Here is a 17,228-nt window from a genome sequence, read left to right as displayed (position 1 = left end):
TAGAGGAAACTTGAGCTTCGGCATTACCTGCTCAGGGTCCCAACTCCTAATGAGAGGGTCAGGCTGCCCCAGCTCTGGTGCTTCGCCTCCAACCTGCACATCTTCCATCTGCCCCTTAGTGAGAAGAACGCAATGCACAAGCAAGGGATGTGTGTGTTTGCGTGTGCACGTGCATCCCTGGAGAGTTTTATACACTTCCTCATTGTTTTATTAAAAACAACCTGGTCAAGTTATTCTGCTTCTGACCCTGAATTAAATCATTCACTCATTAGTGCCTTGTGCCACTGGTTGGAGGGCCATACATCACACACCAGAGGACAGCCTCAGTCGATGTCTTGTTGCTACAGCAGCTTAGAGTCAGGACCTGTCTTGACTCTACAGCCACTTCCTAAAGAAGTCTTCTGAAACCCAGGAAGGGCCTAGCGCACAGTGCTTACATTGTCGTTGCTGGATGCTGAAGGCTTCGGTGAAGCCATTCCTCATCAGTTTCTTCTTTCCTCCCTTCCTCCCTTTTCCTAGCAAATATATTCCCCATATGCTGGAAAACAAAACAAAACAAAACAAAAACTTCCTTCCAGAGTCTGAGTCCACAGGGCTGCAGAGAGGTGGCACACACCAGTCTAACTCTGCACCTGGGATAAAGCAGACAGCTGATGGCACTTCAGACACAGGAAGGAGCCTGGAATGGTGGAGAGATGCAGGTGGCTGGGTTTCAGACCAGCTTGGGCTCTGGCCTACCATGAGAGGCACTTTAGTCAGGTCCCTTCATTTCTCACGTCCTCAGAATCCCCCATGTAAGATGAGAACTCAGACACTGGTACCACATCATTTAACCCCTGGGTGGATGGGTTGAATGATTAAGAGCTGCCCCTCTGCCTGCATCAGGATGAGCTTACTGAGGATGTGTGAGGTTAGAAGACCTCACAGCAAATAGAAGGCTGTGGAAGAATTAATACATCAGAGGGCCCATTCTCTTATGCCCTTCAGTGCATTCTACGGCCAAGCACGGCAAGAGTGCCTCCACCCTGTCTTTCCCAACAGTGCAGGGCACCACCACTCAGCTTCCCCCTCCCCAGGAAGGAGCCTTAGGTTCCTGCACCTGGACCACATCCAGGGCCTCCACCCACAGCCTGGGGAATCTGCCTTATCCCCAGGCCTGATCGCACAACTCTAGGGATAGAACATTTGCAGGCATCCCAGAGTCACTTTAGAAGGGTAACGAGGCCCTTCATGCTCTTCTCCAGGCTCTTTGGCTGCCTTGCCATTCCCCAAACAGACTCCCACTATAGGGTCACCACCCACCCTGCTCCCTTGGCCCTGGAGCTCCTGGGACCTTCACATGGCTTGCTCCCTCACTTCTCTCAGTTCCAGGGCTGACGTGCCACCTCCTCAGAGAGGCCCTCCCCGAACCTTGGATACTTTCTGCCCCCTAACCCTGCTAACTTTTTCTTCAGGAAACTGATCTCAACTTAATGCAGTATTTTCTGCTTATTTGGTTGTTGGTGCTCTCAGCTCCACAACTATGAGTCTTTGTTTTGTTCATGTTGCATTTCAGAACCTACAATGAAACCTGCTCTACAGTAGGTGCTCAATAAAGACCTGTAAGTGCACAGACGCTCTGGCCCCTGCCTGCTCTTCAGCAAAGTCTCCTAGCCCCTAGGTCCTAGATGCAGTAGCACTGCAGATAAAATCTATAAGCCTCAACACACAACTTCAGGTCTTTGTGCTTTTGCTTTTTAAATTCTCTCCACCTGGTATGTCATTTACTCACTCCATAGCCAACCACATGAACTTCTATTCATCCTTCAAAACCCAGATAATGTATCGCCAACTCCATGTAGCCTTCCCCAAAGTCCAGGTATCCAGGGTTCCTCAGTCTTGCTATGTAAGCATCCTACAAATATATCTGTTACCTTGTAATTCAAAAACTCTTTTATTCCCCTACTTCCCAGCTTCCCCTGCCAGGCTGTGTGCTTCTTCAAGGAGAGCCAGTGTCCTTGAAGCCTTGAAAGCCTCATCTTTCTGGCTACTTATAAGATGCCCAGCACCCAGTATTTACTAATAAAAATGTCAAAAGAACAAGTAAGTGAAGAAAAAATGTACTAATAAAGCACACCATGCCTACTGTGAGAGCGAGACAAGACCTTGCTTGATGAGCCTTCTCTACAGAATGTTAAAAAGAATCCACATAGACTTTCAGAGATCTGGATAAGGTTTCCTTTGCAAAAACAGCTACCATTTATGAGCACTTACCACATGCTAGGAGCTTTGTAAGCATCACCTCATTCCATGCACTCGACAAGCCTAAGAGGTAGGTACATTTACCATCCATCATCCCATTTTCAGAGAAGCAGACAGAGGCTCTATGGGTTGCCCACGGTCACACACATGGCAGGTGGAAGGGACAGCTGCTTAAACTGGTCTCTAGAACTTGCTGCTAAAATCTATACCCTAGCTATGGGGTGACATGTTGGGGGTAGGGTAGGGCCAGGTAATCCAAACTAGTAGAACTAGATGTCAGTACAAAGTGTGCAGTGCTGACCAAGGAAAGGGTCCACAGGGCACTTCTGATGCTGAAGCAGGAAGCATGAAGGCTACTGTAGGCACACAGGCCAACTGTGCACAGGCCTTGGCAGCTTGAGCCCAACCATAACTCTGCACCTTCAGAGATGGGGCTGGAAGGGACCCTATGCCTCCAGTAGCCAGAATTAACACAGGTACCCCACTTATGACCCATCAAAGTTCTTAGAATACGTTATCTCATTTAATCCTCACAGCAGCCTGGAGAGGTTGGTAAGGCAGGGAGCAAGGTTAATCCCCATTTCACAGATGGGAGAACCAATTGCAAAAAATCTACTTACACATCCAAACCCTTCCAAAGAGCTTAAGATGGGCTTGGCTTCCTACAGGAGAGGTCTCGTTTCATCCCATCTCAGCTTGCAGGTGGGTGTTGTCATCATTTCCCATTTACAGATGAGGACACTGAACTATGAGGGTGTAAGAAATATTCATTCATTCATTCACTTTTCCATTCATTCATTTCAGCAAATATTTATTGAGCACCTAGAATGTGCTGGCAAGACCATAGTGAACCTAACAGACAGAGTCCTTGCCAGCATGGAGCTTAAATTCTGATGGAGAAAGAGAGAGAATAAACAAAGATAGAAGGAGTTCAGATAAGAACTATGTGGACATGAAGAAAGAGTAATGGGGTTGAGAGGGACTGGGGTGTGGGTTCAGTGGGTATGGTCAAGGAGGGCTCCCCAGATGACAATGACATCTGAATTAAGATTCAATGATAAGAGGAAGCCAGACACAGAGGATCTGGTGAGAAATCTTCTAAGCAAAAGGAAAAGCAAAAGCCAAGAGACTGATGCTGGGACAAGGCCTGTACATCTGAAGGACAGAAAGGAGGACAGTGTGGAGGAGGGTAATTGGTAGAGGGGAAGATAGGCCTGGGAAAGAGGCAGGGAGTCACCCCAGTCCCAAATAAAGAACTAGCCTGCACTCCAGTTCCTCTGATCCCAAATCTCATGTCCAAAGAAAATCAATTAAAACATCCATGTGACTCAAAAATAAACACTAAGAACAAAACTCCTCCACTGAAGATAAACCAGAAAAACAGGGCCTTATCCTTCTGAATAAATAGAACTGAATACCCTTAGAGCTTAATTTGGGCCTAGCACACAATATGTGCTCAACACGTGCTTGTTGAATGGACGCTGTGCAAAAAACAATTTTGATTGTATACACAGCAAGAATGGAGTTGCTCCCCAAACCCTGGACAAGTGGGACTTGGGGGCTTGAAAAAGGGAAGTGAAGTTGAATCAATGTCCATTTGATACCACAATATTGGTTACGCACTTAACAGCATTTAATCCCACCAGAGGGTACAGGCTCAAAATTTAGAACTGCAGACACATTTAGATAAATGCACGGATGCCAGATGCATAATGGGTTACTAAGGGAAACGAGGATGGCCTAATTTTGAAGTCTGACATTAGGAAGGCAAGCTGCCCTGGCCCTATAGGACCCCCACAAGACTCAGAATCCAGGACTGATCTAGGGCCTGAGCTTCTCTCGTGGGCTAAGCCAGTAATTTAAATTATATCTCAAAAGGGAAATGAAACTTCAAGATGGGGGGTGGGCAGGCCAGGTGCCCATGGCCAAGGCAAAGCCATGGTCAGTCGCCAACAGAGAAGTAGTGCCGTGTCAATGATTTTAAGGTAATCTGTGGGCTTGTCTCACCTCTGCTTCTAGAGACTAGAACCTTATCTTCCACCTTTGCTTCCCCTAAATAAGACACTGTGTCTTTCTCATGTGCACCAGGAGCTCAGACGTTTGTCAAATGAATGAACTATAAAAGCAGACAGCCTAGGCAGTCTACTTTGACCAAGCAATGTGGCCCTGACTGAGGTCCCTGGAGTTAGAGGCAGTGTGAAAAGGACAACAGGAGCTCACAAAACCAGCCACACAAGGAAACAACAAAGAGAGGTGAAGAAATGTTTGAGGAACCTTGATCCAATACTTGAAGAGTACTGTCACACAGAAAAGGAATTAGGTATGCTCTATCAAAGCTTCAGAAGTCAACTCCTGGCTGAATTTAAGGAAGAACTTATTCCTAGCAAAGTGTTTCCCAGACTGCATTTAGTGGAATGCTAGCATTCAGTGGGTGGAGTATACTGGGGCAGGGGCAGAGGGAGGGAAGAGATTCTAGTTTATTCCATAGAAAAATAAGTTTGGGAATTTGGGTTCAACAAAGGTAAATGGATATTCTCACTTTCTCACAGAAGGACACAGCTTTCATCCCTTCTCAAACTTATGTGGCTCAAAAGCTTTTCATAAGATGATACGAACATCTCACATAATCTACATCGCACATGACCTCTATATTCCAATCTCAGCTCAGGGGAGAGAGGAATTAGAAGTGTCTGGCAAAAGCATCATTGTACGAAGGGGTGTGTGCCCCACTAGTATTTGAGTATTCTTAGGATACAGGATTCAACACTGCATGGATGACACAGACAGAGATGCAACCTGAATAGAAAACTAGAACCATGGGTTCATTTTTCCATGAACTTTCATCTTGAGTAACCAAGTAGCTGGCCGAATGGTCCATACTGACAAGCAGGCAGACAAACTGCCCTTGCCTACTACTTGGTGTCCAAATGAGTGGATAATATGGATATTGCAAAGGGGTCCTGGAATTAATCAATGCTGTTGGGTGAGAGGCTTAATGACAGCATGTGTTCTTGCCAGAGACCACTTTGACTCTTCTCATATAGTATTTTCTAGAACATACTGCCTGACTCTCTGCCTTCCTCAACCACCTATCTAGTCTATTAATATTCATTGAGGGCCTTCCATAGCCTGGCAGTGATGAGTAAAACCAGACAAGGTGCTGCTTCATGTCTGCCTACTGGGGAATACAGACAATGAACAATTACATTATACCAATAATGATTTAATTAAGCTTTTCCATACATGTTACAAAGAAAATGAATGGTGCAAAAACAACAGTAACTGACACAGAGACCTTGTGTGGTCTGGAGCTTCAGGATGGACTTTCTAAACAAGCACAGAAACTGTGTTTTGCAGACCCCCAAATGTGCAGGTCCAATACGAGTCTCTGACATTGTTCCAGGAAACTGCAGCCCAATGGGATTGGGAAAGATCACACAGGCCCACTCAGCCGAGAAGTCTCCTTTCAAGCACATATCTAATGGATGCTCTATTTGAGACTATGATTCAGTAGGTCTGGGGTAGGTAACCAGGTGATTCAAATGATGCTACTCTGCAGACCACATTTAAATAGCACTATTCTGTAAGGCAATTTAAAATACCTAAATAAATGGAGAACTAGCTATACTATGTTCATGGACAGAGAGGCTCAATCATAAAGATGTCAGATTTTCTCAAATTAACCTATGAGTTCAATTTAATCAAAATTCCCACAGAGTTTTTTTGTTGTTGTTGTTTAATTCAACAAACTGATTCTGAAATTCATTTAGAAGACTGAAACAATTTGGAAAAGAACAAAGTGAGATACTTGCCTTACAAGCTCAAGACTTACAATAAAACAATAGGTGTGGTATGGGCACAGATATAGACAAAGAGATCAATGGAACAGAACAGAGTCTAAAAACAGACTTGTGGTTAAAGGAAATTATATATAGAAGATTGCATTACAAATCAGAAAAGAATGAATGATCAGTAAGTCCTGCTGGGAAAATAGGTTATTTATATTTTAAAACCTGATTTTCTACCTAATATATACCACATTAAAAACATAAAATTCCAGTTGGATTATATTCCTAAATGTGAAAAAGAAACTGTAAAACTCTTAGAAGAAAATACGGAATTTTTTTCAACTTTGGTTAGGGAACTATATCTTAAATAAGACACCAGCTATGCAAACCAAAAAGAAAAATTGAGAAATTCAACTTCATAAAATGGAAATTTCTGTACACCATAAATAAGAAAGAAAAGCCACACAGTGGGAAAAGATAATAATATCTAGAATGTACCAACAATTTATATCTTTAAGAAAAGACAAACAATCCAAATAGAACATAAACCTGAAGTTCACAGGTATAGAAATCAAATAGCAGAAACAGACAAACAAAACAAAACAAAACAAAACATGAAAAGGTGCTTAACCTCATAAGTAATCAGAGAAATGTGAATTTAAAGTAGTGAGATACCATTTCATACCCAGTACACTGGCAAAACAAAAACTGAACGGACCAAGTGCTGTCCAAAATGTGAAGCCATAGAAATTCTCACACTCTCTTGTTTGGACTGTAAATTAGATTATTATTATTTTTTTTTGAGTCTCACTCTGTCACCTAGGCTGGAGTGCAATGACATAATCTCAGCTCACTGCAACCTCTGCCTTCCAGGTTCAAGCAATTCTCCTGCCTCAACCTCCTGAGTAGCTGGGATTATACACGTAAACCACCACACCTGGCTAATTTTTCTATTTTTAGTAGAGAGGGGATTTCAGCCTGTTGGCCAGGCTTGTCTCAAACTCCTGACCTCAGATGATCTGCCTATCTTAGCCTCCCAAAGTGCTGGGATTACAGGCATGAGCCACCATGCCTGGCCTAGAATAATTTATTAATTTCTTTAAAAAGCAATGTTACATTACATGATAAAACTGATAATGTGTACCCTACAATTCAGCAATTCCACTCAAGGAAGCACAGACTAGACATTCACTCTGTGTGCTTAATAATAGTGAGAAATGGGCAACAGTCTGAATGCCCATTAAGAGGACCTGAATAAATACAATATAGGCCATTGATACAATTAAATACTCTATAGTAGAAAAATGAAAGAAGCAAACCTACATGTACCAATATGGATACATCTAAGAACCAATATTGAGCAAAGAAATAAAAGTTATTATAAAAAATGTAAGTAATGGATACCAGCAACATAAAAATTTTAAAATATGCAAGAAAGACCTAGGTGCTTTTTCATGCATATTCATATATGTATGTAGAACAAGTATAAAGATGTATATGAGAGTGGCAAATCTAAATTCAGCATAATGATCTCTAGAGAGGGCAGAAGACGGGTGGTATCTGGGAAAATAAAAATCACTGCCCCACCACACCATCATCAGGGTAAGGGAGGCTTCTTCAATGAAGGCAGGCCTTTTCAGATTGCAAAGCTTCAGAAAGCATTTAATCCAGCCTTTGACCTATACAGGAAACTTCTCTCCAATACCTGGGGCAAGGGATCCTTCTACCTCTATAACAAACTTGCAAGCCAGGGCCACTGGGTATGGTTATATAGATTGTGCACCACACAATTCTGGAATGTATATTTCATAATGTAAATGATTGCCCCTTGGGTTGTTCAGTGTGTAATGTACACAATCATACTCAGCAGCCCTATAAGGGTCTCAGATCCTTTGGAACTCTGATAAAACTATGCCAATTTCTGGGAAAATGCCCATCCACACAAGTATTGCTTACAATTTCAGTGGCAACAGACACACCCCCAGCAATGGCAACCCTATACTGGTCAAACACTTCCAGGGATGGGTGCTCACAGCCTTCTGAAGTACTTCCGGACAATGCTATGCTGTGAGACCAAGTTCTTCCCTAAGCACATTTGAAATCTGCCTCTTCATAATCTTTATCCATTAAAGTTGATCTCCTTCCTTTCCTTATGACCCTTCAGCAACTGAAAGAAAGCTAACCTGTTCCCCCTAGAGACTTATGCTTTCCAGGCTAAATACACTCTTGACTTAGCTTATTGCAAACAGGCTACATCTCCTCTTTTGCTCAAAATGAATTTTTAAACTGTCTATCCCCTCACCAAGCACTTCCTGCCCTAATAAGCAACTATGCATGCTAACATGTTATCAAAGAACAAGAAAACACTTCTCTCAGCTGCCCCTTTGGGAAACCTCTGAAGATCTGCACTCTTGCTTCCGAAGCCATCGAATGCCCACAGAAGCCAGGAAGTGCCAGGCTTGAAGAAAGATCAGGCTTTTTCTAGGAATCAGGGGAAGACCAACTGAGCAGAACCAGGACAGAGCCCCCACAGGCCAAAGGAAACAAGTTCTCCACTTACTCCCAAAACTCCATGACGGGGGAGGTGGCATTCTGCAGAGACACATGGCTGTAGTTGCTCACATTCAGTTTCTGGAACTCCACACAATTCTCTACAGTGAAAACAAGACAAGAAATACAAGAAAATCAACCTCCATGAACGTCGAATCCTGAAAAACATTCAGAGCTGATGTGCAACTAGGTGTTTTCATCTGGCTGCTCCAAGTAAACATGCCTCAAAGGGCATTGGTGAAAATCAATACTTTACAGTTAAGAGGCTTGGATTGATTAGAACAGGAGGAAAGGTTTATGGAGCAGGGGGCCTTCTCTCTCCCATTCCCACCCAACACTCCCTATCAAACTATCTCTACTCTTGCTCCCAAATGTTCTTTTCTTTTTCCTACTTCCCTGCCTGAGACCCACCAGTAGCATTTATCTGTCTGGCTGAAGGGCCCTAGTGGAATAGAGGGACTAAAGGAATGGGTTGTATATGGTGACCTTGGGGCAGTAATGCAGCTGAGACTCAGTTTTTCTTTATGTAAAAAGGGGCTGATGCCACAGCTGTCTCATCAAGATGTGATGATTGGAGGAAATGGTATGAGCCTACATGTGTCAAGAATCCCTGGCTTCTTCATTCCCACTTGATTCAGTCAATCAGAAAGAACTTACTGAATGCCTCTTCTCATTTCACGAAATTTGATGTCCCAGGGAGATTTAATCTCAAGTAAAAGCAACCTAGTATTTGTCATCCTTCAAGGCCCAGTGCCCCTGGGCCTTAACCCCTTCTCCAGGAGGCCTAACCCCAATCTCCCTCCCCTGAAATCTAAGAAAGTAAGAATTCAAAGGCCCTTCAAGGAATCATCTTCTCCAGTCCCTTTATTTTAAGGAGAAAGAATCTCAGGTTCAGAAATAGTCAAGGGACCCCCATTTGTACCCTCTTCCTTCTCTACAAAGTCACTGGCCAGTTGGGGATAGAACTGAGAATCAACTCCAGCCAGGCTCCTCTACTTTGCCATGGTATTGCCCAGAAAAGTCCATCACCATGGGACCCATGCCCCTCTGTTTAGAGATACCTGGGGCACCAGACTGTGAGCCCCTGAGGGCAAGGCCTCCTGTATCATCCATTCACCTCAGAGGCCCCTGCACCCCACACCATGGCCAGCACAGAGCAGGTGCCTGGCTGGCTTCACCCTTGCATGTCTTCCATCTCACATACGTACGAATGCTCCAAACCAAATCTGTAATCTCTGTGGTCAGGCATCACCTCCTATATGCGATGTTTCACACATTGCAAGTATTCATATGTCTTTAGAGAAACGGGATCGCAAGCCAGTTTGCAGTCCACTGGGGAAAATCCCAATCGTCTGCCTGCTTCTTGCTCCTCTTGGCAAGTGCTAACTATGTTCTGAAAGGAGGTAGTGTGGGGGTCCTCAGTCAGCCTTGAGATGAGCCTGGAAACCTGACATTGTAAGTAAGATTTCTGAATGTGTCCTGTGTATTTTCCTGGAGACAGGAGACCTTAGCTTTTATCAGATTCCCTAAAATAGGATTTCTCTTTTTTTTTTCTTCCTAGAGTTAAAAAATTTCTCAGACACCCAAGTTGACCAGTCATTTTTATTAAAATATTTAGCCATGTACAAATCAACAATGAATTATAAAGTCTGTGATTATAGTATTCATACAATGATAAAAGACAAATTAAATTTATAAATAAAATGTCAAGTAAACTACAGAACCAACATAATTTAAAGTAATAACAGAAAGTGGATGTGTAGGATAATGCCATTTGGTAAAATTATATTGCTTTCCCAACAGAAAAATGAAACTGACATGTAAGAAGCTGAATCTGTTGAGATCAAGTGGTTTATTCCTCCACGCGCTATTTGAGATTTGATTCCACCATTTTCCTCTGGTTACACTTCTGTAAAACTTTCATTCCCATGGTATGTTGCATTCTCAACTGGATTTCACTTAGTACCAATGCTCTATTTATGAATGAAATCTTTCTGCTCTTTTTCCCTTGGCCACCATCATTCTATTTGCCATGAATGCATCTTAAATTATAAACATGCATAGAATCAGCCCCTGGAATCTCCTGACTGTCCTCAGTTACAAGATGTTTGCTCAGATCATCTAGAACATATGGATATTTTTAAAGTATTCTCAAAATAAGTATACAAAATTAAATTATCCTAGAGGACTCACAAGCCTCTAAGAAAATGTCCTTGAATTTTAGTTTGATAAACATCCCTGTGAGTTCCCTGGGCAAAGGTAACCCTAAAGAGAGAAACAGTAAATGCTCCACAAAATGCAACCACCAGGGGTTGGGGGAGTAGGGCAGAGTCAGGTATCACACAGAACTAGAAACCAGATTGCAGGATCTGCTAGGTCTAGCACCTGCTGTTCCTTCTGCTGGTCACCAACATCCTACCCAATCTTACTGGATCTCAGCCCTCAGGATGTCTGGCCACTTCCGACACAACCTAACCACAGGTTATCATATGGATGGTGAATAGATTAAATTGTATGTGCCAATTCCAGTTAAAAGGCAGCAGCTATCTGGATCGCTACTGGAGAAGGGTTCTAAGGCTAAGACTACATTGAGAAGAAAAGAGTGCTACAATCGATTAGTGATGTCTGTTGCAAGCATGGCCAGCTTAGAAAGTGATTGGCAGAGATATGCCTTCCTTGGATTATAAAACTCAATGCTAATAGGAGAAGATATGGAAAAACAAACAGTATATCAGAATCAAAAATAATCTAAAAGATTATCCATTCTAGCAGGGATGGGTATGGGGGCTGAATTCAAATGTCAGCTGGGTTGAATCAATAAAGTAAATGAATAAAGTGAGCTGGGTGGGGTTTGTGGTAACTCAGGGACAGATGTGTCATTGAAGGCAATAGCCATCTATTGGCTGCAGCCACTGCTATCAAGCAGGAAGGTGGGTGTGGTGTCTAAGAGCTTTTAAGTTTTTAAGAGGATGGAAATCTGAATTTTTCATGTGAAGGTCTTCCAATTTTTAAATTTTGGCAACCAAATCCATTTTTTAAGTTTGCCATTTACTGATCTAAAGCCTGGTTGGCCTGTAAGTCCTCTGCCTCCAGCCCTTGATCTGGTCTAACCCATTTTACAGAGGAAAACTTGACACTAGAGGCAAGACTGGTATTAGAGCCCTAGTCCCTCCCCCGAGTCTAGGTCTAGTGCTTCTTCCTCACACCCCCATCCTACCCTCAAAGGGTTCAGTCTCTGCATTGGACAAAGAGAGGACAGAACATCTCCATTCTCCTAACCGTGCCAGTCCCTGGGCCAATGCTCAGCTCAGGCTTTAGGGCTGCAACTCACAGAATGTACCACAACAGGTGCAGAGCTGACCCTGGTTTCAGCAAGACCACCCTAGAAAACTGAACTCACAATGAGAGGCCAGGGACCAGGACTGGCCTGGAGGGCATGAACACACCCTAATCCCAGGTCACCCAGCAGGACCAGCAGAGAGACCTCCGTGGGGCCATACCTGTGTTCCACTCATGCCCACAGGTAGCCCAGGGTAGCTCAGTAGTGAAGCAGTTGCTCAGGTAAAAAATGGCCCATGCCAGGATGATGATGTAGTACACATTCAGATGGGCCTCAATCACTTGCGTTGCATAGCCAATGCCTGAAATTCATGACAAAAGAAAGGAAGCAATTTGAGTCGATCTTTCCAAATCAATCTGCCTTTGCAGTTGACATTCCCTGGGCAAAATTTTATTTTCTCATTAACTCAACACATACCTTCAAATAAAGGGCAAACTTTCCTCCAACACGTAATGCCACCTTCACTCGTGAACTGTCCCAGAGCTGTCTCCAGGAAAAAAACAGGAATTCCACAGCAAATAAAAAACACCACATAGGGAATCAGGAACGCCCCTGTAAGGATGCAAAGGAATGAGATGAAAACTGTCCCTGCCATTTCATACTTGGTGCAAGAACTCCTTAATAAACACGGACTACAGCCCAGACATGATGTTCCTTGAACTTGAGTTCAAGTTCCCATTATGAGGACCAGAGTCAAAAACAGGGCTAGGTTTGTGTAAATCTGCCTCACATCTCCAAGCCTCAACTTCTCCATATGCAAAATGGAGCTTCAGTTTTTAATAATCGCGCTGCTTCTCATATATAGAATTATAATGCAGCTATGATGATAATGTAAAACAAAGTGTTTCATTTGCTCATTTTTAAAAAATTTACATTTCATCCTCTAGCATGGGTCAAATTCCTTCCCTCCCTGAATGTTTCACCCTTCTTTTTCATTCTAAAGTGACCTCAACAGACCAGGTGAGGGGCATCCCTTCCTCTTATTTACTTCGCAAGTGACCAGCAAACAATCTTTCTCATAAAGAAAAGCGTTCTCAGGAAATTATACAATGAACAGTATCAAGCCTCAAATAATTAAGTACCCCTACACGTGAGGCCCAGGTGTGGTGTCAACTTGCAAGGAGTTTTCGACAAGAATCTATCTAGCAAAGGCTGGCTTTGAATCAGTCCAGGAAAAGACCACCCTAAGCATTAGTGTTTCTATCTTGACACACAATAGCTATTGCCTGGGCCTTTCTGTGAAACAAATTGAGTGAGGGGAACATGAGCTATTACACCCAGAATGGGGATTTTTCCAAATCCCTCATTCTATCCCTCCTGTCTAATAACAAAGCATGAAAACACATGCTATTTGCCACCATCTGATCTCACAAATGAAGGCTTTAACTGAAAGTGCTTTTTGCTAAATGAAGTCTCCTTGACTGCAAGGATTAATAGCAACAATTTTGATCAATCCTGATAGCACGACCATATCTCACAGGGTTCAAAAGGGTCTTAGATTTTCTGGGCAAGCAGTCAATTTAAAGTTTCATATTGGGAAATAAATACTTTAAACTATTGTTGTGATCTATAAGTAAGGCAGTGTGGATGCTTTTTTAAAAAGGTGAACAGTTGAGAAGAAGATATCCCAACTGCGTTAGAAAGCAAAAAGTGTGGAAAAAGAGATAAGTGGATCTGTTTGCCAAATCTAAAGCGAGGTGATTAAAACAGCTGCAGCAGGTCCGCTAACATGCTGTTATTTACCTGTGAACCCTCTAGAATCTAATGAATGACACTTTTGGAAAGCCTTTTGACCTGTGTATTCACAAAGCTACTAATCCTTAGGATAATGAACTCAATCAAACCAAGAGATCTCTGTATCCCATGGAAACTCTTGGCAAGTCAGAGTAGGAAAAAAAAAACAACAATGACTCATTTTAAAAACTTTACTCACCACAACCTTTAAAAAAAAAAAATCTGTGACAGAATTTGTAATTAACCCAATTTACCCTGTTTTCTGCCTTTAGAAATGCTTTTTGTTTTGACACAATTTCCTGCATTTTTTTTAAAGATGTTATAACAATTTGTGCCTGGGGACTACCCTAGGTTTCCACAGGTTTCCAAGTGGAGGCAGCTTACAAACACTGAATCTGCAAAGAGAGGCGGGATTACTGCTGAGAGCACAGGGCACGTTGGGGGTCTCTAAGTCTACTCCCTCTCTCTTCCTTGCCAAGCCACCAACACCGCCGGCCACTTCATTGCCAGTGCAGAGCAGGCTTGGAGCAGCCTGTGCCTTCAGGATGAATGTCCCCAAAGAAAGGGCTTGGGCCAAGCAGTGCCCTTCTCGCTCTCCCGGCAGCTGCTCGCACAGGAAGTCCTGCTCTGCACAGACTCACAGCATGGTCCCTGCCAGCCAACTTCTGAGCCACCTTCACTAGTTTTGGGAATTTGCTGGAGGGGGAGGGGCACAGCAGAGAAAGGAGGGAATACACAGATACATACTCTTCCTTGGAGAAACTGTGCCACCAAAGAAGGTTTTACAAGATCCCTTGCCATGGACCTGCCCAGCTGTCCTGCTGGTATGACAGGAGGGGGTCCTGAAGGCTGGAGCCCCTTCCCTAAGCTGGGAGAGTTATGGATTCACTGCTGCATCTTTTGCCGTACTGACTTTGAGAGGCTACCGCTAGAAACTCTCATCACCATCCTTTCCCTCTCCCTTTCTACATCTCTACGGCAGAGCATAAACATTAAATCAGTGTTGCTGCTGTTCGTCGTGGGTGACTCTCACACCGGTAAAATAAACTGCTTGTCGCCAGTTCTTCCACCGGAGGGGCCTCAAATGCCCTAGAAATGGGCTTAAGAGCAGATGAAAGACTAAGCAGGAAAGCACAGAGCAACGCCTCACCTAAAAGTTCTCCCTGGTGTGAGTCCAGTCCCCGTTTAAAACAAGGCCTTTGACGTCAGAATCCCATCTTTATTTTTGGTTGAGACTTCTCTGACCCTCAGCTTCCTCATCTGCAAAATGGGTATAACCCTGCCTACGGAAGTGACGGTGAGGATGAGATGAGATGATATAGGTCAAAGGTGCCCGGCACTTCAGTAAGTGCGCAAAAGCTGAGACCACTTTGATCATCAGGAGTCCCTTCCCTACAGGCTGTTTTCCCAGTTAGGAAAGCTGAGACTCAAAGGCGCCAACTGTCCCCTGCCCGAGAAACACCAGGGTGGGTACCCAAAGCAAGGGCTCCCCGGCCTCGGTCTGCACCTCATACTGGGGACAGAACGCGGGCAAGTCCCTGCGCTGGCAGGTGGAACCCTCAGGTGCGAACAGGCACGCGCGCGTGCGCACAGGCTCAGGCGGGCCGCGCTCCGGGGCGAGCTCACACGCCAGGTGCCTGGAGTCGAGGTTCTGCGCGTCGGTTCCGCTCCACGCAGGCGCGGGAGGGGGTCTCGTGCTCGCCCCTGGCTCCCCGCCCCCACGGGCGGGTGGCGCCCCCTCCCCTTCTCCTCCCCGTCGCCTGTCGCCTCACCTCCTCCGTTCTTGTAGCACAGGTAGGGGAAGCGCCACACGTTGCCCAGTCCAATGATCTCCCCGGCCACGCTCAGCACGAACTCCACCTTGTTGTTCCAGTGGCCGCGCTCGTGGACCGCCTTGTCGCGCTTGTCGCGCGGGTCGCGCGCGGCCGCCGCACCCCCGCTGCCGCCGCCGCCACCCGGCGCCTCGGACTCCCGCGTCTCCTCGGCAGCCTTCCCATTGCCCAGGGGCAGCGCCTTCTCCGCCGTCATGGCCGCGCTGGCTGCCTCGTGCGCCCGCCCGGCTCTGCGCCGCCGCCCCGGGCGGGCTGGCTTTTCAGGAGGCGCGAGCGGGCGGGAGGGGGAGGCAGGGGGTGGAGCTGAGGGACCGGGCCGGGCCGCGCCGCGCGGAGACCGGGACTGGGACGCGGCGCGGCGGCCGGGCCCGCAGGACGCCCACGCCACCCCAGCCCGGCTGGGCCCGGGAGCCCGCGAGCACCTTGCGCGCGCCGAGCCCCTGCAGCGCCCGTCCTTCCCACAGCCCTCGCCACTGGCCTGCTGGGACAAGCGTGGAGCGCCCAGTCAGGCCTAGGCTGGCTCCACTCACCAAACCCCAAAGTTCTACCACGGTCCATAACCTTCAGACGCTTGGGCCTCAGTTTCCCATCTCTAATGAGAGGAATGGGCTCCAGACCACACATCTCTAACCTGAACTTACACACCAGGCACCTGCGGGTCTTCTTTAAACTGCACATCACGGTCTAATAGGTTGGAGTAGGCTGAAGAGCCTGCAAGTCTGACGAACTCCCCAGCGATGCTGATATGTCTGGTCCGGGGACCATACCTTGAGGAAAGGGGAGTAAATGGACTCGTGGCTTTCTCTCAGCCGTAGACACCCTGCAGGTCTTGTTCATATTGGCGTCTGCGGCTCTCAGCGTAGTGAGTCAGGACCGTGTGGGGGTTAAGTGCTTGCGTCTGGAAACAGGTGAATCTAAGTTGTGTGACTTTGGCCAGTCTGTGCCTCAGTTTCCTGTTCTGCAAAGTTTTAATGTAGGGGGTGGATTTTTAGGTGAAAGGTTATTAAGAAGATGTTTATAAAGTTTTTGGTACATTGGTGCCCAATGAACATTAGACATTGTTAGTATTATCACATAATGTCCAGACATAAACACATTTGTCCATCTTGTATACTATTTGTCTCCTGACTTAATCGTAAGGATGAGATACACTATCCTGTTCATTGTAATAGTCACAGAACCTAGCACAAGACTTGGCGCATAGTATGTGCTCAGTAAATATTTGTGGCTAGATAGGAAGGAAGGAAGAAAGAGGAAAAGAGGAAGAAGGAAAGACGATTAAAGCTGCTGGGGGCCACAGAGATGAACAGTTCCACCTCTTCCATTGCACAGGCCTGGAGAAGTCCAGCCATGTGAGCCCCCACCAGCTCTACACTCCATCTGTCCCTCGGAGCTCCCTCTGGAGCTCTCTCAGGGACAGGCTCCTTTCCTTGTATCCTTCAAACTCCTGCCTTCAGCTTCTCCTTTCATTCTGGCTCACAACTGCTCAAGTGTCTCCCCACTTCCAACTCCCCAGGAAGCCATTCCTTCCACCATCTTCCCCTTCCCCTTCCCCTCCCCCTGCACTATCATATTTCTTGAAAGAGTAAGTTGACAGGCTGCCAGCCCTGTCTTCACCTCCCACACGTTCCTCAGCCCACGGCAATCTGGCACCCATCCCCACCACTCCTCTGAAAATGCTGTGAAGTCCTGGACGCCCTCTCAGTTTGGCAGATTCTACCATTCCTTTTCTATCCCCATCCT

General features: G+C 45.5%; 1 protein-coding gene across 2 annotated transcripts in view; it reads right to left on the bottom strand.

Annotated features, from left to right (window-relative positions):
* Positions 1-15,719, bottom strand: part of SLC6A11 (solute carrier family 6 member 11) — a 118,296-nt gene extending 102,577 nt beyond the window's left edge. Inside the window, exons 1-4 of one of the 2 annotated variants that reach the window (XM_035276299.3) lie at positions 15,426-15,719; positions 12,337-12,471; positions 12,080-12,220; positions 8,590-8,680 (exon numbers count right to left, since the gene is read on the bottom strand). In XM_035276299.3, coding sequence (XP_035132190.2) covers positions 8,590-8,680; positions 12,080-12,220; positions 12,337-12,471; positions 15,426-15,681 — 623 coding nt within the window. In that variant the 5' untranslated portion in view covers positions 15,682-15,719. The remainder of the gene's footprint in view (positions 1-8,589; positions 8,681-12,079; positions 12,221-12,336; positions 12,472-15,425) is intronic. The other variant, XM_035276300.3, reaches the window with a different exon arrangement.
* Positions 15,720-17,228: the final 1,509 nt, after the last annotated feature.

This window comes from Callithrix jacchus, chromosome 15 (genome assembly GCF_049354715.1).
Source record: "Callithrix jacchus isolate 240 chromosome 15, calJac240_pri, whole genome shotgun sequence".
In the NCBI taxonomy this organism is placed as follows: domain Eukaryota; kingdom Metazoa; phylum Chordata; class Mammalia; order Primates; family Cebidae; genus Callithrix; species Callithrix jacchus.
Note: the sequence above shows the minus strand (reverse complement) of the source record. Positions and strands in the feature narration are given on the sequence as shown.